This window comes from Sinocyclocheilus anshuiensis, unplaced genomic scaffold, assembly GCF_001515605.1.
Source record: "Sinocyclocheilus anshuiensis isolate Anshui unplaced genomic scaffold, SAMN03320099.WGS_v1.1 scaffold509, whole genome shotgun sequence".
In the NCBI taxonomy this organism is placed as follows: Eukaryota; Metazoa; Chordata; class Actinopteri; order Cypriniformes; family Cyprinidae; genus Sinocyclocheilus; species Sinocyclocheilus anshuiensis.
In genome coordinates, this window is record NW_015539853.1 from 360016 (window position 1) to 384305 (window position 24290).

A 24290-nucleotide genomic window follows, 5' to 3' on the forward strand; every position below is an offset into this window, starting at 1 on the left:
ACCAGCACAGATCAGCTCCAGGCATGACGAAGCGATATCGTCCTCTTTTGTAAGGCCAAACAACGTAGTTTCGCTTTCACAAGGAAGCACACAGTGCCTTCACGACATGGCGGCGGCGGCAACAATACTACAGCGAGAATAAAAGTTACGCCTGCCTTGCGTGAACATTTGGGCGGCGTTATGCAAATCTTCCCAGATAGTGACGTAGGTATGTGGGGGCGTGTTAGAACGAGCCGTTTTAGGTAGGCGTGGCTGACTCTTATCTTTTATAAAGAATATCTCTTTGGATTTGAGACTTTAGTCTTTGCAACTTTACAGATCTTCTTTATGCACCAAGAGCTTGTAACACTCCAAAGAGAAAGGAAAAATTGAAATCGCATCACATGACCCCTTTAAGCATTTAATTTGTTTGACGTTAAATGCTTTGTTTCAATTACAATGTTAAAATATGAATGCATGGATTATCCTGCTGGTATTCCAGACATCACATCAGAGATATCTTGATGCAGATTCATGACGTGCAATGGATGAAAGCAAGGACCTTTTATAGCTTTTTTTTTTCCTCGTTAAAGAATCTCCCGTTATCAGATATCACTAAGATCTAAGACATTCTTGATCTAAGAACCATGCATCACTGTGCTTCACTCACATACTTGGGTTTCTTTAAAAGGATTTGCATTGACATCATTAAGGTGAGGCATTTTGTGAATTCCTGTAATGAGAGAGCACAGCTGCCTCACAGTGAATTAGCCCTTCTCTGCAGAACTCCTTTGTTCTCTTCGTTTTCCCTTCCTGACTCTAGGTGCTAGGTGTTAATATCTTTTCCCCAAAGTCCAAGGCTCCGCAGAATCGCTTCCCCCGCAGTCTAATGCTCCAACAATAAGGGCCCCACGACCTTTGACTTCTGCAGCTCATGCTTGAGCGCTCACAGTCCCCCTTAGATCACTTGCAGGCATGGAGGAGAAACAGTCCAAACAGCGAAGAGAAACCAAGGTCACACATTCATTCCTCGAGACTTTCAATAAACTCATTCCTCTTAAATGAAACGCAAGCACTATCAGGTCTTTACGTCACGACACTGAGTTTCATATACTTGCACATATATTCTATGGACATGTACATTTTTTTAATACACTATTTTAATAATACTTTACCATTTATTATAACAAAACCCCTGTTGTAAATGTGCATCTTAACTACTACAAGCTGACATAAACACCCAGTCATTACAAGAGTCAGATGCTAATTCAATAAACGCTCTCACAGATTTAGTAATTTGTTACACCAGGTGTACACCCAGACAAACCTCTATGACCTAAAATATTTACTTGAAGTAACCCTTGAGAGTAACCCTAGATTTCTTCACTTTTGGTTCAGTGGACTTTCAGAAAATGAACTCTTAAAACACAATTTTCACACCGGCTCTAGATTCTCAACAGCGTATATACATAGATCACAGGACAATTGAATCAATTTTCAACCGGCTCGCGGTTAATCGTTACATCCCTAACTTCATATAATAAAGAAAATATTTATGCAAAGTTAAAGAGACAAACATGAAGTTTAAAACACATTATAAATGACCTTATTATTACATTATCATGATATTTCAGTATAATTATGCAATATTTTGTACTGTATATATTTTATGTAATTATACTACATGTATACTACTCCTGCCACAACTGTCACCAAATTAAATTGCAATTATGTGTGATCCAGTCAGACTGCAAACCCAAAACCCATTAGTCCTTTGTTCATGTATTGGGCTGCACTGTTTGAACTCAACGTGTTTTTGTGTGCCGCCAACAAAGACAAAGCATAGAAACGTGTTGCCTATATTGTCTTTGACATCACATTCAATTCAAACTCAAATGCAATTTCTTTTGTCACATTACTGTAGATTCAGCAGAAGAACAGGGAACACTGGTAGACCTTCATGGTCAAAAATGCCCAGCTGACACAAAAGCCACTGCACAGCGCAGTGTCTTTTCTTAATTATCTGGGGTGTACAAATTCTTTTCATTAGCATCAAACCACAGGGGGCATCTGTCACACTAATCTGAATATCAGGAACCCTGCTGAGTGTTTCAGTTCAAACATGCCCCTCCAGGGCCCCATCCCTCCCTCATCCTTCTGAGGAGAGGGCCAGCCTGCATTTGACATGCTATTCTACACCGTTTCGTCAAAAAGGAGAGCTGCAGCCCCATTAGCTATGGGACAGATATACCATTTCAACAGGGCTTCTTGCTGAAAATGGAAAAGTACCACAGGATTAGGGTTTCACCTCATCTTGTTTTCGTCATTCCTTCAAAATGCAGAAAACATACTGCTAATAAATCAGATTTGATTAAGAAAAACTAGTTTCACGACATGCATCGTGCATCAAATTGGTTACCATAACAAACCCCCATCACCCCAGCTCAGGAGAGGAAATGAGCCTGATATCACGCCCTCTCCTCCAAAAGTTTTCAGCTAAAAGAATGAGAGCGGGTGGGTGTTTGGGGCTAATTGCACTGATAACATCAAGCTCAAGTGTTCATCCATGCATATCCTCAAGCTGCATTCAGCCATCATTCATCCCTGAACGGTATCAGCTACAGTACAGTTTCAGAACAGTAATGTTTTCACTCAGCTAGTTTTTAACGTTGACCTCAGCTGAAATCTTGGCACGGCGCAATTTCTGCCGACTCAGCCTTCAAGATGATCCTCCTGTGTTAATACGGGGTTATGGTCTGGCTTCAAATTACACAAGCTTAAATAAAGCTTAAACCGAAGTAAATGAGCTTTATTTGGGCAGCAGTGTTATTTTAGTATTACTATTACAGTATTTATTTATCTTCAATTAGCTGTTATGTCTATATTTTAAGTTTTCACCTAATTTTCATGTTTCGTTTAAGTATTTTTTGTTGTTTTTGTCGTTTCTATTAGTTTTTAATATTTCTATTTGGCTTTAGTTCATATTAATTTCAATTTTCGTTTTAGTAATTTTAATAAGGCTGCATTTCTATTTTTTTCCATCTAATATTTATATTTTATGAGCTTCATTTCAATTAAAACATTTTTTAATAGTTTTAGTTAACAATAACACTGTACTGAGCTGAAAATCCTTCACCTAATTTGGTGTTCCTGGCCAGAAATGACTGATTGCTTGTAAATCTCTCAGTATGCTATATTAATCACCAAAACTCAGATTCAATCTTTTTGTTAACTTGTTTTCTTTTGATTAGCAAAGGTTTTGCATTTCTTTTTGGAACTGACTTCTCATAGCCCCCACTCATATGAGCTTATGCACCTCAGTTTTTGAGTGAAAAAGGCATCATTTGTGGAAAATGTATCATTTTGGAAATTCTCACTCAAAAATGGAGGTGCATAAGCTCAGGCCTATGATCAATCAGTTCCAAAAATAAATACAAAACCTGTGATAACTGAAAGAAAAGAATTTGACACAAAATTGAATCCAATATTTGGCAAAATAAAAAAATATATAAGCAATTTTTGTAGGCATATTTTATTTGTAACCAGGTGGGGGAAAATAGTACAAAAAATTATATATATATAAAACTTTTTCACACCACTGTATATATATATTTTTTTTTTTTTGTGGAAATTGTTAAACACTGTGTGAGCAAAGTCAGTAAGTTTTAGTCCAATACGATGACATTAGTATTTTCAGGAAAAATGCTAATTTTTCAAAATGACTGGAAAACAACACAAGGGTTAAACTGAATATTAAGATGGGATTTTTTTAATAATATGAAATCACAAACCAGGTTGTTCTGTGCAAACACGGCAGCTCCCTACCATTTGTCATAAATCTAGGTCTGAATGGAAACTTTCCTATGCTTTCTCAGCTTTAAGCGCAGAGTCCAGTCCTGCCCCTCACACATTGACTGCAGGCGACTCTTAGAGAAACCCAACAATGGCCGCAGCCGCCTGAATCAATGACTTGGGGAAAGGGAGGGATATTTTAACTAGGAACATGAGCGAAGCCATTATTCATTCAGTCGAAAGCAATTAATTAATGCCTGAACACTGCCAATTGCCGGCCAGCGCAAAACAACCCTCCCCCAATCAAGAGGCGGCCAAAATGAGGGTCAGAAGAACGAGAGACGCCATAAAGACAACCTTTTGGTCAGTATTGTACAGGTGCAGATGCAGGAAGCACTCTGAATTAACTGTCATTTTGGTTGACATAATCAGGGCTCCAGATTTTAATCTGTGAAAAACACCACCACATGGCAACACAAGTCACCCCCTCTATCTTATCTCTCTCGCTTTGTTTGTGTGCAAGCAGACGTGCCACCACTGATAACATGTCCTGCCACAGTACACAGCACAGATATATTATGAGTCAGACTTCCTTGTTTCCTGCACTATAAATCTACTGGAGACATCAGGCGACACTTCTGCATCACTGCAAGATTGTCTCACTCCTTCTGCTGCATAATGCTTTTGCAATCCACCTGAAACTGACGGCTAGACTTGCAACATGCCGGAGCAGCTGTAACTTGCTCTGCAATGCCAAACTCTCTGATTGTGCGTTGGATAGGTTGCTTTGGAGACTGACTCAGGGGTCTTGAGGCGAGCGGAGGCCGTGGCCTCTTCTGCACACAGCACAATACAGCAGCCAGCTAGTGCAGAGAATAGGGCTGTGCGATTAATCGAAATCGTCATAAAATGGCGATTTGAGCTTGCGCGATTTCTAAATCGCTTTATAGCACGATTTTTCCGCGCCCCCGACCCCGCAGTATGCTATCCGATCCAATCAGAATGCAGCGCGCCTAAATGGAGCATGAGAACAGAACAGACCGGGCGGGCATACAAACGTAACGCCAGGTTCACACACCTCTGTGGTGCGTATTTTTTCCGCGCCCATGCTAACGGATCAGAGCGTTCACACTGCACGCAATTGCGGTCTGGCAGTGCGCTCCAGGAGCGGTGCGTCTGCAGCAGGCATGCTGCGATCGTTTCCGCACGGAATCTATTTTTGCTGTGCTGCACGCGCTGAATTAAAGTGACAGTGCATTATTCGCGGTAAAAATTAACATGGATTGACACAGAAATTTAGTCATTACACCATAAATGCATATAATTAAAAGTCTACTGTTTCACAGTCAACAGTTAAAATCGAAATCGCAAAATTGATCAAAGAAATCACAATAGGTTTTTTTTTGTCCATATCGCACAGCCCTAGCAGAGAATCAGACTCTGTTCAATACGAGCACCTGAAGTCATCTAAAAAAGAAATTTCGTCAGTTCAAATTTATTTCATGGAACCTGCAATGAGTTTACTGCCTGATCAGGTACAGGTAAAAGGAATCAAACACCAGCATCACAGTCACATAAAAGCAGCAAATAACTTACTGGCCAGGAGGAGGCAGGAAAGGGCGATGACGTACAGCTGCCGCACCGCTACATCATAGTGGTCCATAAACAGGTCGAGCAGGTAGATGGCCAGGTGACGTGCTGTAGGGCACAGCTGGTATCGGTTACTGAGAACAGCAAGCAGGTCGGCAAAGTACCGCCGCATCCCAATCTGTGGAGACTGGGCCTGGTACGTTGGCAACTTCAGCTCCTAAGGAGAAAAGGATGGTATGTTTTTTTTTGTAAAATAGTATATATAATATTTGGACCATGGTACATTACAAAAAATATCATGGTGTTCAGCAAGGAAGCATTAAATCTATTAAAAGTGACAGTAAAGACATTCATAATGTTACAAAAGATATCTATAATAAATGTTGTTGTTTTGAACTTTCTATTAATCGAATAATCCCGAAATGTTTCACAATTTTCACAAAAGTATTAGAAACACAACCATTTTTAACAACGATAATATAAGAAATGTCTTGAGCATCAAATCAGCATATTAGAATTATTTTAGAAGAATCACGTGACACTGAAGGATATGTGATAGCTGCTGAAAGTTCAGCTTCACCATCACAGAAATAAATTCTGTTTTAAATTATATTCAAATAGAAAATGTAGCATTACATGTATTTTAAAATTATATTATATTTAAAATATTTCATCCCAATATGTTAGGGATTTAATCATTTTGACTAAATAAATGCAACCTTGATGAGAATAAGGGGCCGTTTACACGACAACATTTTCAGCCAAAAACGGGAAACTTTTTATGCGTTTTGCCTGTTCGATTACACGACAACGGTGTTTTGGGGACTGAAAACACACTTTTGAAATCGGGTTTCAAAGTGCAAGTTTTTGAAATTGGCACCGTTATCGTTTCCGTGTACACCCAAAACGGGAATCTTTGAAAACGGTGACGTAATGCGCGTGTGTAGTACGTGTTAGGAATGTAGACATGCGCAGTACGTGTCGATTTTAAAGGCAAGCGCGAACAAACATACACAACAATGGTGGAGTATGGTACTGTTGTTGCTGCTCAAGAGTTTGCTAACACTTCTTCAGCAAAGTGTGGATTTACTTCACCAATATTACAACCAACAGCGGAGAAGCATCATATACAACATATAATCATCACTTCCCTACAGGTACTGTTTACTAACAAGGTGACAGCGCCAACTACTGGCCTGGCATACGTAATACAGCGTTTTTGGCCGTTTTCACAGATGTGTGTATACGTGAAACTTTTTAAAAACGCAAGGGAAAAACTTTTCAGTTTTTGGCTACATCGTTGTCATGTAAACGTAGCCTAAGAGAGAACAGTAGTTTTTGTGTGAGTTATTAATTTTAAAGAGCTGCGCAAAACCACGTTCATATTCGCACGATTTTTTGCGCAGCTCCTCAGTGAACAACGGCTCGGTGTAGTTAATGCTGCTCAATGTGAAATCCCACAGGTGATGGAGATAGCGGTTCTTAATACTGTTCCTCGCGTCCCCCTGCTCTGCACACGCACATGCTCTCGCTCTCTCATTCAGCTCAGCAATGAACTGTTACAATTATATACTTATTTTCACATAGCTATGAGAAGCATTAAACATGGACGGGGCGTGCAGTTGCCCGTACTGTATTAAAGCTTTAATCAGGATAAAACTGTATATTAAAAGCTAACATAAGCAGTAGCATTTACAAATAACAGCGTATCTAAAAGTATGAGACAACAACAACAAAAAAAAAAAAACATAGGCCTACCATTAAAAGCCGTGCTTGCACAGGTTCTGCATGATCCTCTTCAATAATATCCTCTGCTTCTCAATCGGGCTCAAACTGATAAGCGATATTAAAGACGCCTTTGTTTACAATACGACCGGAGCACATGCCACTGAGGTGAGGGGCGGGACGATTAGACGTGCACTAGAGGCGGTTTAGCCAATCACAACACACTGGGCTAGCTAACCAATCAGAGCCCATCGCCTATTTCTGAGGGAGGGGCTTCATAAAAGCAGGAAATTGATCAGCGCGTTTCTCAGAGAAGGGACAGAGAGGTGTGGAATAAAGGTAAATTATGTGAAAAATAAGGCGTTTTTTTTTAAAACGAAGCATTAACACATGTTAGACTGCACCCCATAAACACAATCAAGCCTAGAAAAAAAACCAGTGAACCACCCCTTTAACAATTTTTCATGAATGAGGCCCATTAAAGTAATTGCCTTTTGTCAGCACTCTCTGTAACCAACTAAACCAGAGACGTTCTCAATTTAATCCAACACCAACTGCGCAGAAATTACAACTCAAACATACCCTGAAAAAGCTCCAGTCACGCTTAATAAGCAGCTAAATTGTCAAACTCTTTCCAGACATGAGTCCTACAGGCAGAGTGTGCTGCTTTATAGTGACTGTTAAGGAGAGCGCTGGGTCCTTTACAGGCCTAGCCATCATGTCTCGCAGCCATCTGTCCCCTGTGGGGTGAGAGGCTGGGATTTGACCCTCTCAAAGAGCCCTTTTGTGGGGCCTGCCCGCAATTTAAACAGCCCTACAGCTGCTGCTGTATTTGAATGGCTGATCAGTTTGTCAACTGTATAACTTGATGCAAACCTTTTTCAAGAGAACAAGATTTTCCAAAACATCTATAAATAGTATAGCATAAATAGTAAAGCTAGAGGAAATAAAACTTGCTCAGCAACCCTTTGTGGTTTTACATTTTTGTGGGTTTCACACAAGATAAAATGGGAATTGGCACTTGAACATCACACAAAAAAGAGGAAATAGACTTGCTTGAATATTGTCATTTAGCTTGCTTAAGACAAACTAAATGTATAAACCAAATTAAAAGACTGCTAATTAACCTCAAAGATTTCAATTAATTGCAAAGACCCTTAGGTTTCGGTACTGACGTAGTAGGAGGTGAAGTCAGCCAAGCTCCCACACAAAACAAATTAAACTATAGCCTATCTGTGCAAAGATTTACATCAGCTAAACATTTCTGCACAACATTAACTGAATATTTCATGTTGGTGAACAGAGAGAGATTGTTCTGTCTAAAAGTCCACCAACACCAAACCTCTGATCTCCACAAACAGCTGAACCACTCTGCATCTGCATTGCATTAGTCCTCCTACATATCGCTAGATTTCGCATAGTACAACTGACTAACCAGGTGGTGAAGAGAATAACTTGCCAAAAAAAAGTTCATGCCAGCCACATTCAGATACATGCATCATTTTGCCACTCCTTGACACGTGCTGAATAAACCCAGCAGGATTGTCCAGTCCGTTAATCTCAAGCTAACAGACAAACTCGAGTACAAACACACACACACAAAAACAGAGCAGTTCACATTCCAAACCGGATGTGAGCACACCCCGCAATAAACAGGACGGACAATAAAGAGACAACAGAATGCACTAAATAAATGCACTTAAACCTCACTGTCTGATGGGTGCAATTCACTCAGCAGTGAGGAAACAAAAGTTCACATGGTTTAGCAAGACACTTCCTAGAGTTCCAACACAAGTGTGTCCAGTTTCAAGAAACAAATTTACCAATAATGACATAGCAGCTGTACACTGGTTTAGACTTTTTTTTTTTTACACAATTTGTAAGTAGTAAATATAAGAATATATATAGTAAAATAAATAAAGTAGTTACAGGATTAAAATACATGTAAAATAAAAGTAGGCTGTACCATAGAAGACCTTAATGGCTTTGCACAGGGTCTTGGGTATTTCTAGTTGTACATGATATTCAGTAGGACTCTTATGAGGGAATTGTGCTTACAATATGAATGCAGACAATACTAGACGATGTGTTGGCCAGTAACCTTCAGAAAGCCACAATCAGAGGATGTTTTCTGAGGGCTGTGTGACATTTCACACTTCCCCATCAACGCTTGGACAAGCCAAACCAAACCTGGTTCAACGTGTGGCAATGGAGCCATTGGTGACCAGGAGGTTGACGTTTGGATTAAAAGTTTTAAAACTGAACCGTGATAACCTGTGATGAATGCAAAGCTATTTATTACAACTCACCTTAATTCGCAGAGCCTGATGGATGTCCGCTGCAAGCTGGCTTTTCCACCACTGGCCCTCAGATTCCATCTTTCCCATCCAGAAAAGGGCCCCCAATCCTTCAACACAAACAAGAGTGTGAGAGGGAAAGAAGCAATTGTTGTTCAGTTTAAGCACTTCTGCCACACTACTTTCTATTTCAGATTTGTTTGCGAGAAAATGTCACAGTGCTTAAGACATAAGATAAGTGGGCGCCTGTGGGAAACTCTTTTCTAAATTTAGTGATCTTGAAGTCGTCCGGCAAAGTTCAAGCAGTTCATCTCACGCTGAAATACAACAGCCGCTTCGCCGAAAATCACGACTTTGTCTTATTTATTTGTGTAAGACTCAACTAATTACCTAAACAAAATAGTCTAGCGATAAACCTTCCGTATCTTGAGGTCGCTTTATTTCTAAAAAATAAATAAATAAATCGGTATGAAATGAAAGTGACCGGCGCAGCACATCCAGCCCTGCGGCACGCCACGAGAACCTTATTACAGCGATATCAAGTATACATGAGAGTTGTGAACAAATACAGCGTAGTTTCGGTTTAAACGCGCTAATCGACCACGACTATCCAAACTAAAACAGAAGCTGAAAATGCAACAGTATAGGAAACACTATAACGCTCTTTATTAAAACAACTGCGCGTCTTACCACTGAGACAACGGCGCTCCAGACCCCTTTGTTTCAAAACTGCCGCATACTGGAGTTATATCCTTCAACTACGCGCGTGTGTACTTTTCGAAACAAATCCCATATAAAGGGAAATTATTCCCGTGAATATCAAACTCGTTTCAATGTGCAGCTGTTTTTTTTTTTTTTTTATCAAAACACCGCCGCGTGTGTATCCAATTGAACCCCTTTGACTTTTTCGCCGTCCCGTGTAGTGTGCTCCCCCAGCGGCCTGAGAGGAGCAGCTCTGAATGATGTTGGTGTGCGGAGCTGCATGGTCGCTCTAAACGGGGAGGAGTCCGCAGCGCGGACATTAACATGAGCGTTGCATCAAACAATTGCGATTCGTCAACTTATTTAAAACGCTGATAAATGATAGTGCGTGTATGTAAATTTGATTAGAAAACAATTATCTAAATCTACAGGTAAAATGTGGTGGTTTGGTGAGATTACTGAGATTTAAGTTATTTTGATGTTGAGGACAGCGAGGAACAACACATTTTAAATAAATTGTTTAATAATTGAATGTAAATAAATAAATAAACAAATAAAATAATATTGCGTGAGATCCAACTACGTATTTAATCATATAAATCTGATAAATTATCCCTTTTTAAATAATTACGCATTGTAATTGGTATTGATTAAATTAATTTGTGATATTAAGAATTAGTGATTGTCACGATAATGCTGTTTGAACTTGTACAGATGGGTCCCACTCAATACCAATGTTTTGTAATTTAAAACTAAATCCTAGTTTTGTTAAATAAATGACCAATTTTATTTTATGATATGTTCTGCCTGTATTTGGCCAGCAGGTGGACCCTGCATTCCTAAGCACTGAAGATACTGCTTAAAACGAACTCCGGGTTTTACAGACAAGGCCTAGACTAAAATGCAAGTCTGGGCTGTTTTACCTGAAATAAATTTGCATTGACATATCTTAAAATGTCAGTGCCATTGTTTTGTCTCAAGATGCACACGAGTAATGTTATTTTCTAAGGCATGTTTATAAAATATACTTAAGTGTCCTAATTGAACTATGGCCTAATCATGGCTTAACCTAAGCCCCGTCTGTGAAACCAGGCCTAATTGCAGTACAGGATAAGGGGAAGTTCATGCATAATCTAATAAATAGTAGCCTACTATATAGAATAGCCCACAACAATGCCTGATCAAAGGATCTTTAGTTTCTTATAATAGGATATGAAGTTAAAGAGTCAGAAAATCTAGTCGTTTTATTAGTAGCAGTTTAGCTAAGCTATACTTAAGGTACTACAGTATGTGGCCAATCTGATTATTAATGCCATTTTTAAAGTGTCATCCAAAATAATAAATAAAACACAACGATTTTTATACTCTGTGAGAGGATGCAAATTTGATATTTACTGTATGTAACTAGTGAAATTTGGTTTACTATGGAACATTTTTTGAGAGATGTACTTAACCACTTCACAACCATTAAACCAGACACTTACTGTATGTTCCTTTATTTTAAGGCTTTGGAGAAGTGTCTGCTAAACGCATAAATGTAAATATAAATGAGATATGTGGAAATCTTCACTGTTATTATGTATTATGTCTCTTGTTTCCATGTTTGAAGAGTCTGTAACCATGTTTTCAGGGTGAAATGCTAATATGGAGTTATGTTATAGGTTAATGCTTTTAACTCCCTGTAATGCTATACAGTTCTCACAATTTAACACCACAGTGTCGGTGGTCCCCTCAGGTTTGATGTATGTGTTACTATGTGGATAATAAACTTTTGGAGCACCGCTGGTGTGAAATTAAGCTGTCTTTTATCCTTGCTGCCCACTATATCATGTCATTAAACCATCAGGCACAGCCAAGACCAAGTGGGTCAAATGCCATAGCTGTCATGGCCTGCATGGCCATGTCATGGCCAATTTAGTGAAACTCCCAGAGTTGGCTGGCAACGCACAACAAACACTTGAGAGGAAGTGCACATCTGCTCTCGAACAGCTGTGCTTTCGAACAACAGTGCTTCCTCTCATAGTTAAGTCGCCAGTTAACTATTTGATAGAACTACATTTCACATCAAAATTAACTTCACACAAACAAAGTTCAGATCAATGTACAATTAATTAAGATATAGTGATACCTTTAATGCCTACTTTAAAAAAGAACCAATTTACACCATTAAATGATACCCTCATAACCAGTGTGACCATTCTATTTGCAGTGGCCGTTTAAAGGCCCAATACTTACCACAGCGTACAAGAAGACTTCAGCCCTATCTCCCTGATGATAGTGTTATGGGGCCTGGGGAACTATATTTAGCTGGCCCTGTGACTGCACTGGCTATGCTAGTTAGATTCCAAAGGGAACGCTCCAGCACAGCCAGACTAGCACCTGCTGTCAAAGCTGACTGCCACACCACTACCTTAGCTACTACTGGGCCTGGACCACATATCCTGATTAAGACCTCAGCAGCCAAAAAATAAGGTCTGATTAATCTCCTATGCAGTCCCTAGCTTAGTGTACTTTTAAAGAAGGCACTTGCCCTCGTTTCTTTTTATAGATATCTTGTCTGTTGACTTGTTGACACAATTCTTTGACATTTTTCCTTGATTTCTTACTCAGATTTAACACCTCAGAGGAGTTTCAACAAAAAGGAGAAGACTTCGGGTGGCTTGGAACAGGTGAGAGAAGTTTTTACATTGGGGGTGAGATGGCGTCAAGCACAAGATCTGCAGCTGGCTCTCTAGAATGCATAGTATTTCCTTTGACAAACACTGTTAAGTCAAACACAATGGAAAAAATGAGCCCGTTTCATCCCAAATCAAATGCATGAGACTCCAATCAGTATTTTTTAACATGATGCTGCTACCAATTAAGTGTTTACAATTGTTTTGTAATACACAAATTATTTTTAGATTTACAGTGTGCATGCATATGGCTTTGCTTTGTAATTTTAATCATCTAAAAATACGACCCTTTATTCGTTTTATTTTTCGTTTTAAGCAGTCAAACTGGACATCACTGGGCTTGATGTAACATCTAATTTTCTGAACCATAAACATTTCTGTACTTCCATTCTTCCAATATAGGTCTGACCTGCACAACCACTCCACACTAGTGTGTAAAACGTCCAGTACTGCATCTGAAAGTTTCAGACACCACAGAAGGAAATTCTTGAAGTGGCATTTTAAAGAGAAATGTCTAAATCATCTGCATCTATCAAAGAAAAAAACAGTCTGCCTCTCCAACAAAGAGATGAAGGGGAAAGTGAGCTAGAGCAGACTGATGATATCACGGATGACTCAGCAAGTTCATACTACACTGCTCTTTGTTCTCTGAGTGAGTACAGTGAAGCTTTAGGGGACAGAACACACACTCTCTCTACAGACCGTCCTGCTGAAGGTGGCACATTTGAGTTCTTAGGTTGTGCTACTACTACGGAAGGCATCACTTCAAGATCCTTTCACACTATCACAAGACTACAAAACACAAGAAGAGAAGGGTACAGAAGTGCTCCCTGATGTGTACCAATGTGAACAGGATGAATCTTCATCATCTCAGAGTGTGTTAGAATCTGAGTCAAAACATCTGCTGTCAGGTACAACAGCAGCAAATGTGGATTTGCAGTCTGTAAAGGCAGCCTTTAGAAACCCTGTGCAAAAGACGGATAATTCTAACAAGCTTCATGTATCAGGAAAAGATTCGTCGGTTAAACCGAGGGATTATTTTGGAGGCAGCAGCACTGTATTTCATACTAACATTAGAACCGCTGAAGAGCACAGCTCCCCAGAACCCATATTCACTTCAAACACTATTTTGATAACACCTAGGAGAAATCAATACAGCAAGGGTAGGGAACAGGAGCATGGTAGCACAGAGCCAAAAGAGGACCACGCGACACAAAAGCAAAGACCCAAAGAATGTTTGAGTGCACCCAGGGCAGAATGCAGGCTTGAGAGAGGCGGGCATATTCTGGGTCATATGAAAAAGGAGGGGGAGGGCCAGGGTAGCGGGGTGAGTTGTAGAATGGAGCAGGTTGAGCTGTCAGTCAGGTCTAGAAATAGAAAAGCGTCTGCAAACTGCATCTCAACACTCATAGCCAGCAAGCAGGAGTCAAGAATCCCACCGCACTGTTATTCAGAGCGTATCCCCGCAACCAGGCACCAACACCAGCTACAGAGACTCGCTGATACTCGGACGTTGGAAAAGCAGAGCCGGCAAGGCGTCTGGCAGTCCAGACCACTCTACTGCACGTTGTGTAGCAGCACTTGGCAACCCTGCCACACTACAGGCAATAGCAGAGGATCAACCAGCATGGGAACAAAGCTTGCTGAGGCCAGCAGTAAGGTGGGGGGCCTTGTTAACCTGGCCCAGGTAAGAGCTTCCTGTTCTGAAACTGACTACATGCATGTTTTCAGCTGTAGGCCCTCAAGTCAGCCCTCTGCTGATGAAAACCACAACAATTGGACAGATGATGTTCTCTCTTTTAAAATGCAGATGTATTCAAACACTCAAAACACATCTGCTTGCTCAGAATCCAGTAGCTTTGAGTGTGTTGATGTGGCATTGGAAACCACAGATGAAGTAAACCGAGGCTTAAAGACTGTGCCCAAAAGACAAATCCAACTGAAGAGACGGGACACAACAGAGGCACATGCCAGAGAGAGCAACAATCAAAGTCTTCAGGTTGCAAACACACCTGTGCGTGCCCGGGACATATTTCAGCGTCAACATAGCACCCCTGCAGCTTTTAACCAGGAGTCCCATGTGGCTGATCAAAGGTCAGTACAGGCTGTCCGAAAACATAGGCTTCAGAAGTCATTTTCCCTGGATGAAACCTCCAGCAAAACCCAGATGGCTTCCTGCATCATAACAAATGTCCTATCAAAAAAAATGCAACATGAACAGAACCTTCGCACCTTGGATGTTTCTGATAAAGCTTTTGCTTCTATCAAAGTGAACAACAGGACTACTACCACTGATGAATGCATCTATTTGTCTGGCAAGGACGTATTTGCTGAAACTACTAAACTAAATCAAAGTGCTACTCTTAAGAGGGAGGCCCAGAGAGAGTGCAGCCCTGTTCAAAAGCATTGCAGTGTTAACTCTAAAATGCAGTCCAAGCTACTGAGCAAGCATGGCTTCAATCCTCTTTTAAGTGCAATTGGCAGGTCTGAAGTTCAAGGCAGTGGCACTGAAATAACCGCCCCTTCAGAGAATGAGAAAGCAGAGAAGTTGAGTCCAAGAGAGGACATGTTGCGGCTGCCTAACCTGAGCCCTGGTGTGAAGCTATCCTGTGACTCAGCAAAGAGCAGAGCATGGAATTCGAGTGCAGCAACAAATGTAGCCATCAGCACACAGGCTTCTATGAAAACCACACCTGAAGAATGCCATACAGGGCAAGGAATCCATAAACAACACAATATGACCCTAACCAATGTGCTGGAAAAGCAGGAGCAACAGGCTGGCATTATGGAAAGTACACTCAGTTCTACTAATATTGCATGCCTAATCTCTGATTTGGAAGCTAACGTAGTAGATAATATAATGCCTCAAGCTGATGAGAGCAATGTTGGAAAGGAGCAAGAGAGTGGCAGAGAGGAAGTCAAGTCACCAGGACAGTCTGCAATCCTAGGTATGCAAAGCCAAGGCAAATTGAAAGCCATGGCCCCTGTGCATGTAGTAAGAGACATGAGAACCCTAGTGAAAAACACATACAACATGTCCTTCAAGGGCACAGGGGAATCAGCCCATGGAATAGATGGGAGTGCTCCATTGTTTCAGCCATCAATGCACAATCTAAGCAACAACATGGGTGAAGGAAAGGGAAAAGGATACAGACAAGATAAAAAAACCCTGGTACAGAAAGTCACTCCACCTCTTTCACTGGACAGAAGGAGAGATCACTCTGCACCAAGAGGATGCTTGACTAAGGTAATGCCTCCTGTGGAATCAAATGGCAAAAGTCATACTGTTGGATTTACAAAGGTCAGCCCAATTAGTGTAACCAAGGCAAACAGTTGTGCCTTGTCAAAGCCCTCAGAGACACAGGATAGCCAAGTTGGCATGGGTAAACCTGATGTTCCAGTCAGTGATACAAACTTGAAACCAACTAACAGGACAGACCTGGCACTGCAAGCTAAAAAGGAGGCCTCTACTGAAAAGCCTACAAAAGAAGATTTGAACAAGGCAGAGCATGAGATGACCATCAGCTCTGACAAAGATATACTTTTCCCAGTAGCACTGCAATATTGTCCACCCACAGCAAGTTCTGAGCAACAGGACCATGGCAAGATAATTAGTGATGGCCTCCAGACCCCATGCCTTCCTCCCAGGTCACAGAGTTCAGTGGGACCTCTGTCTGCTTGCATCCTAACGGTTGCTTCAACGCCCATGGTTCCCTCATATTATTACAAACCCAATCCGCTGGGTTACCAGACAATCTCTCCTCATATTGGAGCCGTTCATGGCTATGTTCAAGGGCCTGTCTTGTTTCAAACATCTCTTTACAACCAGCCTTCTGCATCAAACAGTCATACCCCCCTACTGAGATCCCTCTGTGAGGATGGAAAAATGCTAGTCCATCCAACATATGGCTCAACCAGTCAATCTCAGAACGGGGAAGCAGGGCTGAAAATGTCTTCTCCAGAAAGCCAACACAATACAATCTTTGTTGCTCCCATGAATGCAGAGGCCAGGCTTGGGGGTACAGGTATGCTGTATCCAGAAACAGGAGGAAGTGTAGCAGCAGCACAAAACCCCCGCCAACTGTTGCTAGACCCGGAAACTGGCTGCTATTTCTATGTGGACATGCCTCAGCTGCCACAGCGCAAGGTGCTGTTTGACCCAGAAACTTGCCAGTATGTTGAGGTCCTATTGCCACAGCAGACACTTCCCAGTGCTGTTTTGCCCACACCCTGTGCCATATCCTTTGCCTCTGTTCACATCCCACCCATGTATACCCCACAATGCTTACCTTACGTACAATCACATCCTCAGGTGCTCTCACCACCAGAACCATGAAACCTGACTGGACCTATAGACTGTAGAAGACAGTAGAAGAGTCATGCCAAAGTATCAGATTACCCAGTGCCTATTAAGTGCTGGAAAGGAGCTGTGTATAAGCTTCTGGATGAGTGAAACATGTTGACCATCTGCTGCCTTGGCCTCAAGGCGTCAAAGCTGAAAGCGTATTCAGTTAGCACTGCATTCAACACTCCTTACTTCGTAAAGGCTACCTCTGGACTTGGCAACTGACATGGGTGAGACTGATTATATCTGTTGAAATGTTGTAAGATGCATATGCATTCACACATTCAGGCTACATAAACAGAGCAGGGGCCTTAAAGGGAGAGGGGCTCAGATAACCTCTGGAATGGGCAATTGAGACTCACCAAGAGACCTGTGTCTTGAGCTTGTTTAGCAAGTATGACAAAGGTCATGATTTTGTTATTGTAAATTGTATATATTTACTAAACAGAAGTTTGAGCAAAACCATGGCTCTGTTTCATGTAAACAGTGGCTTAGTTAAGCACTTCCTGACAACACTTTATTTTTTCATATTTGTAAACTTAAATAAACTGAATTTTAGTGTCTTAAATAACATTTTTACTAAACTTCAAAAATTTGGTAACACTTTATTTTAAGGACCAATTTTCACTACTAACACATTTTTGATCCCTTACCCATCCCTTACTAACTATTAATAAGTAGCAAAATGAGGCAAAAGTCATAGTTAATAGTTAGTTAATAATGGGAATTGGACCTTGAAATAAAATGTGACCAAAAATTTTGATGTGAACTGGTTTCAAAATGAATTTGCCCCAAAAATGAATTAATTGTTCTCCTACTGACACCTGACACTTGTTCATGAGAGACCTTTGCTTTAATCCATTCAGGATGGCTTATTGACTATATATAACTGATACGATTGGCGCAGGACCGAATGTTCTGGTGTCAAACGTGAAGACAGTGAGAGAATGGATGAGAATGTATAGATATTTCCTTAAAATCAATAAAGATGATTAAACAGGGCTGAACCTTTGGCAAGATGCTAAATCAATTTAGCTTTAGACCAAACACTGCAGTAAATCAAACCCTCTGGGCTGTATGGAACTGCACTGCACTGCATAATGTTTCAGTTTGCATGTTTATTGCAACATTACTGTTTGTTTATAATGTTAAATGTCATGAAGAATGAATTGGTAATTCTTTACAATAAGGTTCGGTCGGTTAAAATTAGGATAACACTTTATTTTAAGGTGTCCTTGTTACACGTTACAAGTACTTACTATTATAATAACAATTAATTATGCATAATTACATGCAAGTAACCCTAAGCCAAACCCTAACCCTAATCATATAGTAAGTACATGTAGTTAATTAAAGCTGCAGTCCGTACGTTTTGCCTCTTTGTCGCCATCTCTGTTTGAAAACCTGGAATTGCAGCTGTGTGCGGAATTATCTAGCTTGTGTGGGTTGCGAGTCGGCGCGGCTCCAGTGCGGATGAATCTAATGTTCTGAGTACGTGTGGCAGTCAGTCACTGCACCGGTGTGGATATTCACTGTACTTCAGAATCACAGATTCTAGCCTACGTCTTGGAATATGACCCAAATAAGAATTTTCACCATATATTGCCATCTGAACAAGTAAGTAACAAGTCTGCCACGTTTGTTCTGACCAACTGAGGAAAAAAGCATTACCATAAATCTCGCTACCAATGGTGATTAAATCTAAAGATCGGTTAGCTCATATCACATCAAACCGTTCAAATTATTATTATTGCTATACTTTATTCTCAAATGATTAATGTTAACAACATCAGCATTGGTGACTATGAGTATAGTGTGTATTAGTGTGTAGATTTCAATTTCTGCACAGTCTAATCTAATTGTCATACTATTCGAATTTCATATTAAGAAATTATTTTAACCCAAAAAGCAAATTATGCTCCCTTCGAACTGGTTGTCTTTAAAATACAAATCTTGTGTAATCCCAGGCTATCTGTAATCAGAAGCACATTTATAACTGGAATATAATTTAATTTCATTAAAATGTGTTTCATAAACACATCCTTTATGGATTAAAATCCACCATCAAAATGATACATTTAATTATTCTGGCTGCTGTGAGAAAAGGCTATAAACGATCCGTCACCTGCAGGATCCTCACATGCGATAGTCTAGTAGCCGGGACAACTTCTTTATGTTTACAGACGTGATCTAATGACGCAGTGCCATGCTCGAATTTCCTGCAAAAACCTACCCGTACCACTCAAATTAGAAAACATTATTACAAGTTAACCGTTGTGAATCGGGCTAAAGTAAGGCAATAGTTTTGAACACTGGCTTGTTATGTACTTGCTCAAATATTGATTTTGGATCATTTTTAACCAAAAAAAGTTACGGACTGTGTATTTACACTGTAACAAGGACACCTTAAAATAAAGTGTAACCAAAATTAGTTAACAAGTTAGTTATCATAATCTGACAATGAACAGCACTTTTACAGCATCAACTAATCTTGGTTAATATTAATTTTTACATATACCAATACATTTTTAACACTTCAATATTTAAGTTGTATAAATTACCATTGTAAATTAACATTTGTTGATTTTAAATGAATAGACATGAATTTAACAATGAAAAATTCTATATTATAAATAATTATTTTCTAAATTAAAATGAACCTAGGTTAATAAATGCTGCAAAAAAATGTTAATTGTTAGTTCATAATACATGATGATGTTTTTCTAACCTTTTGAACTTTTTGGTAACGAGTTGCCAATAAATCAAAACTGACACCTTAAAGACAAAAAATATTTTAGACAGACAGAAAGACATTGAGGTTATATTTTAATACAAAATAACTTAAAGGCACAATATGTAAGATTTTTTTATTAAAATATCCAAAAACCACTAGAACAGTGTTATATATATTGCTGACTTGTGTACTTACATTATCCCAAATGTTTCGAAGAATGTTTAAATCCAGAGAAATAAGCAATTTTAACTAGTGACACGGACCGTGTCCATAATGTCATTGTGTCGCCTGCCAATGACGTCATAACCCCTCGATTTCCGGTTTTGTTTTGTAGAAAACATGGAAACATTATTCAAATTTTAAATAACTGTTTTCTCCTTTAAAATATTTTAAAATGTTATTTATTCCTGTGATGGCAAAGCTGAATTTTCAGCATTTTTAATTTTCAGCCATTACTCCAGTCTTCAGTGTCACATGAGCCTTCAGAAATCATTGATAATAATAAATTCTTGTTATTAACAATATTAAAAACAGTTGTGCTGCTTAATATTTTGTGGAAACCTTAATACATTTCTTTCCGGATTATATGATGAACAGAACGTTCAAAAGAGCAGCGTTTATTTTAAATAGAAATCTATCCATTTAGTATCATTGAGTTTTAGAATCATTAGTTTTTGTTAATATTTTGAATTAGATTTTATTGTTATATTTTCAGCTTTCATTTGAATTTTAGTTAGTTTTAGTAATTTTGTTGTGTTTTTGTTATTTATAAATTTGTTGTTGTTTTTGAACATGTTTATATAGTTTTTATTAATTTAATTTCAGCTTTCGTTTTAGTTATTTTAGTACATCAAGTTAAACTATAAGAAATGGATATGAGAAATTATATCTTGCTGAAATAATTTTTTTTCTATTTTATTTTATTCATAATAACCCTAAATCTGTCACTTTTGATACATTTATTACATCTTTGAATAAAGGTCTTTAAAAATATATCTATTTTCAATGGTAGTGTATATAATTAAATATTGACTGATCCCATACAAAAACGTTAGGTCACACTTTATTTTAAGGTCCAATTCCACTATTAACAATCCATTAACTATGACTTCTGCCTCAATAAACTCCTCATTTGCTGCTTATTAATAGTTAGAAAGGTAATTGTTAGGATTAGAGATGTAGAATATGGTCATGCAGAATAAGTGCTTTATAAGTATGTCTAATAAACAGCCAATGTGTTAATAATAGGCATGCTAATAGGCAACTAGTTAATAGTGAGAATTGGTCCCTAAACTTAAGTGTTACCAAATGTTCAAAAATACAAAATTCATTCATGGCATGACGTTAACTTAGATGGAGCAAATCTAAAGTTACTACAGAGTTTCTGGACTCTTTACTGACACCCTGTGGACAAAGCTGGAACAAAACTCTGCAAATACAAATAGGTCCAATAAGCTTGTTCCCAAACAAGGTGCAGAACATCCCTCCGAGGATAAGGTCAGGTAAGGAGGCAAACAGGGCTGTGAACTTCCCAATAGTTCCCAATAAAAGCATTATGTCTGCTCCATACTGTATCACCCTCCTACTTCCCACTTATAGGAGAAATCAAGACACCAGAGAAACCACTGCTTGTCATTTGACACAAAACCTATTCACAAAATTAATGACACTGGAAACAGAGCAACTGAGGAGACAAGAGGAGAGTTGTGAATAGTGTATCTGTATGCACCTGCTATCAGCTCCACTGAATGACTCTGATCAGATGTCACAAATATAGATACTAGAACTACATTTACTGAATGCTTTCTAATAGCCTTTAAGTTATACACTCAGAGCCTAAGAGCTCCCACTACCTCACCTTGGTGATGCCAAGCACCCCTGTGTTAGGACTGGAAGAAGTCGATCCATTTCCTGTTCCCAGCAGCCCCGCTATGATACAGCACACTCCCCCTGTAAAGATCCCCCTAGGAAAGAAAACAGATTGATTTCCACTTGAGTTTACAATCTAAAAAATGCTGGGTTAAATATAACCCAGCGCTGGGTAATATAAGGGACAAACCCAGCTATTGGGTTGTTTTGACCCAGCGGTTGGACTGCAGATTGCTTTTAACAATATCTCTGATAATTTTAGTCTGATTTTGAGTTGCAGCAAAAACTACACTCTAAAAAATGCTGGGTTATATTTAACCCAGCATTTTTTAGAGTGTAGTTTTTGCTGCAACTCAAAATCAGACTAAAATTATCAGAGATATTGTTAAAAGCAATCTGCAGTCGCAATGTTGAGATTCTTCTAAAAGAATATGCAGAGCTGTACAATCTTTAAAGGTGTGGTAAGCAATTTCTGAGAAACGGTGTTGAAAGTGGATCAGACCGAGCACCAAAAAACACTTCGTGATGGGGGAGTTGCCTGTGTTGCATAGCATGTTCGTGAATTTGGGATTAAGATAAGGGTGTGATCCTTTCGGGTAGGGGCGTGTTTGTTTTGGTGATTTCAAATACCAACAGTGTTTCTCAGAAATCACTTACTGCACCTTTAAAGGACTTCACCAGTTTACTCTGTTGTTTAGGACAAATAGCATCTATCATACTTCCTCTTGGCTAAGTTTCTCTAAATAACTGTTTACATATAAACACAGATGATCATGTGTTGATGCAATCATTTGTGTGAGGTCACAACATCGGGCTGTAACTGCCACTTAGTTTTAACCCTGTAAAGCCTACAGTATCACATTTGCTAACTAAGGCCTCTACATTATAAAATGGTGAAAACTCTGAACAACCTGTTGTGCACAATATACTATATGCCTTCTGTTGTCTGATTTTAACCCTTCAGGTTGCGGTCTATTTGCAAGACGAACACTTACTGGACTGAGGCTTAGGTTTACTTGATTATCCATACATAATTTCTTAGAAAAAGCATGTTTTGTGAAACGTTTATTTGTAGATCTCTCAATAGTCTCTTTCATCTCTCTCAAACCACAATAAAACTAAGCATTCATCCTATATATTACTATATATATTCACCCTATATCATCCTGATAAGACAATTATAGAGTAACAAATGATATTTATATGCATTTTATATTATTCAGATTTCATAGATTTACATCACAAGCTATCACAATTTCATCTTTCCATACAAATATCAGCAACTGCACTAATTGCATATTTTTGCTCAGTTTGGGCCTCTGAATAAAACTGAGGTGATTTTTCCTACTCTAATGTGAGCTCCATATTCTTTGATATCATAGTATATGAGCCATAAAAGCCTGATATATCAAATGTTACTTTTTAAAAAATATTTTGTCTTAAGGTTTAATAAACGGTTCCATTATAAAATGTATATATTTTTCTGAACATTATTTCATGTCAGGCTTTACAAATAGTTCTGAAATTTACAGTACACTGAATTATTTTAAAAAAGCAAAACAAATCTGATTCCACATGATATGATCCTCTTAAAGAAGTAATCATGTCGTTTTCTACAGTTTATTGTCTTTACCTATTGATAGCATGAACTGGAGGAGGTGGAGCTTCAGAGAGACAAGCACAGGCGTAATAGTCTCCAATAGACTCAACAATACCAGCTAGAGTGGCACTAAACATTCCTAGCACTCCTGCTACCGTCACTGTGGGTAAACCCCACTGACCTGTGACACACACAAAATCATGATCTGATTTGGAAAGAGTTCAGCCATTAACCCACCAATATCCTTCCCTCTAATCATACTTCTAATCATTTAACCGTGATTTTTTTTTTTATCTTAGATTAGATATTAGCCACAAGTGACATTTTCTGATAAAGAAGCTGTTATAACTCATAGGTGTGTGTGATACAGGAAGCAAGCAAGGTCCTTACATGGATAGGGGAAACAAAACCATGGTGCCTGGGTCATAATATCACCCCGGGCGTCAGTGCGAGCCTTGTAGCCGTATTGATTCGGGTCGTTCGGCAACACATCCGTCAGGGTGAGAATATAGCAAACCAGCCATAGCATCATGATTGCCATGATGATCTACTGAAATCAGGATAATCGATTACTAAAGACAAAATGTTTGAAAGTGAGCATTTCAATCTGTAAACTCACAGATAACCAGTGTTGGGCAGTAACGCATTACTTAGTAACGCGTTACTGTAATTTGATTACTTTTTTAGTAACTGAGTAATTTAACGCGTTATAATTTTCAAAATTGTAATTAGAGTATAGTTACAAGCCGAGGTCTCTATACATTACGATGAAATTGTTATTCATCTATTGCACAAAAGCAACATGAACTAATATAAATATAAACGATTAACAGGTGCAAGCGTATGCAGTTTCTATTTAGGCTATAACACGTGTTTGCAGCGTTGAGCAATGCAGTGCTGAAATTTGCGTGCTCATGAATCCTCTCATTATAACACATGAATTGTAGACATTATGAAAGATTCATTATGCATATATTTATTG

The 24290-nt window shown here is 39.1% G+C and overlaps 1 protein-coding gene and 2 pseudogenes across 2 annotated transcripts in view; 1 reads left to right on the plus strand and 2 right to left on the minus strand.

Annotated features, from left to right (window-relative positions):
- Window positions 1-10370, minus strand: part of ccnjl (cyclin J-like) — a 15961-nt gene extending 5591 nt beyond the window's left edge. For both annotated transcript variants that reach the window (XR_001633883.1, XM_016481039.1), the window contains exons 1-3: window positions 10074-10370; window positions 9396-9493; window positions 5368-5578 (exon numbers count right to left, since the gene is read on the minus strand). Coding sequence is in view for 1 of the 2 variants with exons in the window: in XM_016481039.1 (XP_016336525.1) it covers window positions 5368-5578; window positions 9396-9473 (289 nt within the window). In the remaining variant the exon portion in view is untranslated. The remainder of the gene's footprint in view (window positions 1-5367; window positions 5579-9395; window positions 9494-10073) is intronic.
- A 2900-nt stretch (window positions 10371-13270) lies between these two features.
- Window positions 13271-17147, plus strand: LOC107684738 (uncharacterized; annotated as a pseudogene).
- A 3547-nt stretch (window positions 17148-20694) lies between these two features.
- The window catches only part of LOC107684727 (solute carrier family 23 member 1-like), a 9013-nt pseudogene continuing 5417 nt past the window's right edge, over window positions 20695-24290 (minus strand).